General features: G+C 36.0%; 1 protein-coding gene across 3 annotated transcripts; it reads left to right on the top strand.

Annotated features, from left to right (window-relative positions):
* Positions 1-978: 978 nt before the first annotated feature.
* LOC141834621 (tubby-like F-box protein 8) lies at positions 979-5,595 on the top strand. 3 transcript variants are annotated; one of them, XM_074721941.1, is made up of 6 exons: positions 979-1,161; positions 2,013-2,088; positions 2,180-2,580; positions 2,791-2,878; positions 4,442-4,574; positions 4,658-5,595. In XM_074721941.1, exons 3-6 carry the CDS (start codon positions 2,233-2,235, stop codon positions 5,388-5,390), a joined length of 1,302 nt encoding a protein of 433 aa, XP_074578042.1. In that variant the 5' UTR covers positions 979-1,161; positions 2,013-2,088; positions 2,180-2,232; the 3' UTR covers positions 5,391-5,595. The 3 variants fall into 3 exon arrangements, with proteins under 3 accessions (XP_074578042.1, XP_074578044.1, XP_074578043.1); XM_074721943.1 differs by having other exon boundaries at positions 979-2,085; XM_074721942.1 differs by having other exon boundaries at positions 979-2,106.
* The last annotated feature ends 861 nt before the right edge of the window (positions 5,596-6,456 follow it).

Below are 6,456 nucleotides of genomic sequence, written 5' to 3'. Positions count from 1 at the left end.
GATATAATATTGGGAATCTTGTGTTTCATGAGCAGTGAAAATATGTGCGTTACGACTTTAATTAAATTTATGTGTCAGATTCGAACTCTTATCTTTTTCTGTAATTCTACTTTGTCGTAATCAACTTTTCTGGGGTAACATTCTAAAAGTCCATGTGCTCAATTGTGATAAAAAAAATTTCATCCTAAAAATTAAATTTCTTTGCAATAGTTTGTTAGATTTTTATTTTCATTTTTAAAAATAAATGTTTAGCAATTTTCGTAATCAATGAGTAGGGTTAATTCAAAATTGTGCTTGTCTAGTAAGCAGTGGGTGTGTATCTTTGAGTTGTTTTGGTCAAGATGCAAATAAATGTATTGATCTCATTAACAAAATGCATAGGGTGAGAAAGAGAAATTAATTGTTCCTTCTTCCCCAAAATCACTATACATCGTCGTTCCTTTAATTGAATGTACGAAAGAGAAATTAATTTTTAAAAAATCTCAAAAAAAAGTGGTAGCCAAATATAATGTGCTTCTTTTACTCTTAAAAATAAAAAATTAGGTCGCTTTTATCACACAACAGTTGAGTGCGAAAAGAAAATATAAAAATCTACTAATAACTATTGTAGCTAAATAATTTTACCGTATATAGACGACCTTTTAGACTACTGTGTTGTTTGGAATAGAAGAACAAAACTGTCTTTCGTGGAATAGATTGGAAGCTGAGATTCCAATGATGTTTTTTTTTTCTTTCTCTTTCTTTTATGAGATTCTAAACTGAGAGATGGTTCACCGAGGATAAAGCAAAAGACTCTCCAATAAAAAATAATAATAACAGAAAAAAAAACCGTGTTTATAAACTTGTAAAGATTTGATAAATCGTTTCTATTCGCGCTGTATTTAATTTTTTTTTTGGTCGTGAGTCACCATTTTCTATTTTATCGAATTTATTTTTGTTTCACTAATATTTGATCTCGGTGATATTGTTATCATACTCCTTTTCTCTCTCCACCGGATTTTAATTAGTTTTTGCCACTTAACCACTTTTTTTTTTTTCACAGAAAAAGATAAAGAAACAAGTCCGAAGCCGGCGATAGAGTGCTTTCTGGATCCAGGAGCGAAGGAGACTGCGGTCGAAAGAGAGGGCTTCTTTACTCGGATGTGTTTGGATCATGGGAGGGTTGCTATCGATTTGTTTGCATTTGAGTTTTTCTCAGACAGTTTACTTTTGGCCCATAATTCTCGGTAGATCTGTTGTTTGTTTCTGGGAATGTGCGGTTTTGGAACGGATTGGGATTGCGCTAGGTTTACTACTCTTGAGTTGGTAGGAGGAAAGAACAATACGCTTTGATGGTGCTTAATATGCATGTTCTTCTGTTGATCTAGTGCGGAAGTCCTCTCTTCTTTGTGTGATCTAGGCTTTCCATTTACTGAAGAAAATTCTGATGTCTTCACCTTATCTTGTTAGTGGAATGTCCTCCTCGACCGCTTATGCTAATGGACTTGACGATGGATTGCCAAGAAAAAGATCCTTTTTGTCATTAATTTTAGTGTTTCTACTCCTCCCACAAGATAGATCTGAACTTTTGGAGCGGGTTCAGGTTTCATGCGGTAGATTTGGCCCTATGTTGCCAAAGATTAGTTCGTGTAAAAATAGTTAAATAGACAAGACTTTCTGCTTCTCATTGTGCCGCCCTCTACTCTTTTATCAGCTTTAGCAGCCTTGAAGTTAATTTTGAAAAATTGTCTTGAAAGAATAATTGATGGCTTATAGCTGATGTGAATCAAAGCCAAAGTTTAGTCTGCAACTATGGAGTATTTTAACATGTTGATTATATCTTTTTGTTGCATTAGTGATAGTTTACAAATTGATGGTATACTGGTCCTTAGTTGGCTGATTTGAAGTAGCTATCTGACTGGCATGTGGGAGTTTTGTCCCCTCCTCAATGAAATTCTTTGCTAGTGACATGCATTACTTCATTTTATATTTTCTTCATGTTAAATCATACTTTTTTTTTTATCCTCTTGCAGTAACTTTTCAACCTAGATGATTTGGTACCTATTCCTTTTCTGCTGGATTGAAGCCTTGAAGATTAATATTGACGTGGTAATGAACTACCAGAAGGTTGGCTTGTATGAGGTCAAAGTTCATTTCAAAATTTAATGTTTTGGTAATCGGATTTTCATATCTTCTGCAGCTTATTTAATCTGTTTGCTTTTTGGGAGGATCTGTATTTGCCTTGTTGCATAAATGCCATTTCATAGTATTATTCGTGATGTAAGAGAGAGTTTTGGGAGCTTATCTCAACGTGGTTTTGAGGCACGCTTCTCAGGTCATCACAGAGGAAAATCACAGGCTTCTGTACATGAGGTTCACGACCACCATATTGTAGCTCAGGAAAGTTGTTGGGTCAGCCTCCCTCCGGAGCTTCTCCATGACGTGATTAAAAGGTTGGACGACAGTGAAAGCACCTGGCCTTCTCGTAAGAACGTAGTGGCTTGTGCGGCTGTTTGCAAGTCATGGAGGGAAATGTGTAGAGAAATTGTTAAGAGGCCTGAGTTTTCTGGAAAGCTTACCTTTCCAGTGTCTTTGAAGCAGGTTATTTTCTTAATACTTCCCTTCCTATTTGGGAATGGCTGGTTTTCATTTGAGCATGATAAGATATTAGTTTCAATTTTTCTCATGTGAGATAGACAAAAAGTGGATTGTTGCTACAGACCACAAAACCAAATTCTAAATTGAAATGCTACATAAAAGATACATTATATATTTGCTTGTAATTTGAAACTGATGTATCTGAATTTGCAGGCTGGCCCACGAGATGGTATCATCCAGTGCTTTATAAAAAGAGATAAATCTACTCTAACTTACCATCTTTACCTTTGTCTTAGCCCTGGTAAGCTAGCATTCCCCTCAATTTCATCCTGACACCTAGTATATCTAGATTTTTCTTCTTCTTCAAATACACATTTTCTTGTTTTTTTTTTTTAAACTCCTATATGAAATCAAATTGTAGTTGGAATGAGGTTATTGCAAGCTAGATAAGGAAACCTATTCAAAGATTATGATATGTTTAACATATTTGGAAACTATTGTCGTATTGGCAGAATACTGTTGCATGATATTAGAGGACAAATTCCTTAATATAAATTGTGTGCTTATTGATCTAGAAGATCAATATTATTGCAAGTTGCAACTACAGAATTATGGCCTACTTATATGATATTGTGCTTAACAGGCAATAGTTTTGCATCTAGCAGATGGTGAAGGTTAAGAACATAGTTCTTCCCCTTCCACCATCCTTAAGTGGTTAATAAAATCATTGCCATATTGGATATTCACACAACACTGTCTACCAATCATTTATCCTTCCGTACTTAAAAGTAATCCCAATTTCTGTTTGAGCCTCACTAAAGGTTGCACAAATCAAGTTTGCATCTCTCTCAATTCGTTGTCACTGAAATTTACATTTTACAGATGGAAAGCATGATATACTGGCTACAATAAGTTTGTACACTGAACTTACTTGGATACCAGTTTTACAATTCTGTTCCTCATATCAGTAAGATTTTCTTATTTAAGAGAAATGTAAGTTAACCTATTGAATAAATCAATCTTTTGTTGCTAGTTTTATGCTGTCCGCTCGATGATTTAAGATATTTTATTCGCAGCAGAAAGGGAGAATATATGCATTAATGTTGACCATAAAATGTTGTATTAGTAAACCTTTCATTCTGAGGCATATATGAATTTCTTCTGTGCTTCCAATTTTGTATATCCTTGTGGATATTTCTTTGTGACCATTGGTACCTACCTGCTCATTACACAGTTAGAGCATCAACTGTAAATTTATCTTTGAAAAGGTAAGGGATTGAGTAGTTGGATCAATTTTTTCTTTTTTTAGAATATAAGAAAAGGATTTAACTGATATGTAGTGGGGTTTTCCAGTGGATTGGATATTTACATTCTGAGGTACCAATTTATCCTTCTCATAATCTCCAAGGTTTTGTTGAAACAGTGGTTGAATGAGATTTACACATCACATCTTTGATTCCATGTTGCATCAGTTCTTGCATGTGTGCCTTTTATTTCAATAACCGGTCTGTGATTCTTCTCCTTTATTATGCCTAGGAGATCTAGACATTTTACTTTCCAACTTCCTGGATTACTCCATTTGTTTTGGTAGTCACGTTGCCATATAGATATTAATATTAGGTTATCCTGATGTACTGAGTTTGAATTTTAGAAACATCAAGCTTTTGAGCTTCTGTTGCTTTCCTTGGGGCATTGCTATAAAAAAAATCATAGGGCCTTTTTGTTTTTTTAAATATATCTCATTGAAATCCTTCTTTCTGAACACTTCATTGATAGTTTCTGCCTGGCTAAACTTCTTGAGATGATTGATTTGCCTTAACAATTTGTTTTTCTGAAATTCATCTATTCGCCTTGCAATCTGCAGCCATGCTGGTTGAGAATGGTAAATTCCTTTTATCAGCTAAGAGAGTTCGTCGTGCAACATGTACAGAATACATAATATCTACCGATTCTAGCAATATATCTAGATCAAGTAATACCTTTATTGGAAAACTGAGGTGCTAAAACTAGTTAATTTTGTATCTTTTGTTATTAATACAATTCTTGGGTTCTAATATTTCTGTCTATGCTAACATTTTAGGTCCAATTTCCTTGGAACCAAGTTTGTAATCTATGATACGCAACCACCATATAATGGAGCAGCCTCCTTCCAACCAGGTAAAACTAGCCGTAGATTTTACTCCAAGAAGGTCTTGCCAAAAGTGCCAAGTGGCAGTTACAATATAGCCCAGGTGATGTATGAGCTGAATGTGCTGGGAACAAGAGGACCAAGGCGGATGAATTGCATCATGAACTCGATTCCTTACTCAGCTCTCGACATTGGTGGTACAGTCCCTGGTCAACCAGAGTATTTGCTTCCACGTTCACTGGAGGACTCTTTTCAAAGCATGCCATTTGCCAAATCATCATCTATCATGGACCAGTCCCTGGATTTTAGTAGCTCACGTTTCTCAGATGTCATGGCTGCAGCTAGAGTTATGAATGATAAAGATGATGAGACCAAGGAAAAGCCTCTAGTTCTTCGAAACAAATCTCCTAGGTGGCACGAACAGTTGCAATGTTGGTGCCTTAATTTCCGGGGACGTGTAACTGTGGCATCAGTAAAAAACTTTCAGCTTATTGCTGCGGCACAGCCAGCTGCGGGAGCTCCAACTCCATCACAGCCTGCTCCATTTGATCATGATAAAGTCATACTTCAATTTGGAAAAGTTGCAAAGGACATGTTTACTATGGATTATGCATATCCACTGTCAGCCTTCCAGGCATTTGCCATCTGCTTGAGTAGCTTCGATACCAAATTAGCATGTGAATAGAAGGCTAGGAAGGTCTGAGATCTGACACCCTAATAGGGCAAGAATTCATTGTTAATTTATTGTTCCTGTTGTTGATGCCATTTATTTAACCTGGATTTTGTTTCACATCATCTGCTCATCTTTGCTTCTTATCCCAGTTCTGGCGTCTGTAACAGCATTTTGCATTTGGTAATCCATCATGCTCCTTGAGTTCACTTACAGTGATATTCTGTGGCTATCCATTTGGTGTTTTTGCTTTCAACTCTCTTCGATCGTGAAATGGATAATTGTTTCACATTCACTATTTAAAGACGATGGAAATGTGTCACTACTGTTTTGAAGGCATTAAGTGGACCAAGAAATTTACAAAGGGCATATTACTTAGACAATTAGTGTGTGAAGATCAGACGGCATTGTCAATTACTTACAACTCCCGTAGAAGCTTCAAATCATTGGATGCATGAAAAGATCCACTCAAAGTACTACGTGCTAACTGTTCAGATCATTTCAAATCTGAATAACAAATTACGGTGGCTCACAACAAATTCAAGTGCAAATCTCGATGTCAATTAGGTACATTATGCACCAGTGAATTGCAATATCTTAATTTTAGTGCTTTCTGCAAAACTTTTATGATCAATTTAAAGCAGCAATAACAAATAATGATGAAGCCGTTGTAATAAAGATAAGGAGCCAGATTACAGAAAATATCCCAAAGCTAAGTATACTACTTTCGAATAAAAACAAAGTGGACAACAATCCATAGACGCTCTGGTCAATAGAATCACAATAATAGAAGAAGGCCTCGCTTTTAGGCATGACTTGTGAGATTGGACAGAACCAGGAACCACCTCAGACAAACATAATCAGCCAGAACAAGCCAAGTTCTCAGTAGATTCCTCAATTCCAAATTAATTTGTAGGTCTTTAGAGCGAGACTGCAGGTTCAACAATGCTCACCATAATGGTTGAGATCAAAAATTGCTGATATCCGTGTAGGATCCTACCTCAGCGGTGGAGCTTCTTTTAGCCGTGGTGTTGGTGAACAAGTTCTTCTAAGTTCTAACAGTTGCAGTACATACTATTTG

The sequence above is a fragment of the Curcuma longa genome, chromosome 9 (genome assembly GCF_044706935.1).
Source record: "Curcuma longa cultivar G26 ecotype Majalengka, Jawa Barat chromosome 9, ITB_CL_G26_1.1, whole genome shotgun sequence".
NCBI classification, from domain to species: Eukaryota; Viridiplantae; Streptophyta; class Magnoliopsida; order Zingiberales; family Zingiberaceae; genus Curcuma; species Curcuma longa.
This window is presented reverse-complemented; position numbering and strand designations above follow the sequence as displayed.

Excerpts from the sequence above, each read along its gene's own strand:
- LOC141834621 (XM_074721941.1), top strand. The coding sequence starts at position 2,233 with ATGCCATTTCATAGTATTATTCGTGATGTAAGAGAGAGTTTTGGGAGC. Across the intron at positions 2,581-2,790 it reads TTCCAGTGTCTTTGAAGCAG|GCTGGCCCACGAGATGGTAT; the intron begins GTTATTTTCTTA and ends CTGAATTTGCAG. Across the intron at positions 2,879-4,441 it reads TTACCTTTGTCTTAGCCCTG|CCATGCTGGTTGAGAATGGT; the intron begins GTAAGCTAGCAT and ends TGCAATCTGCAG.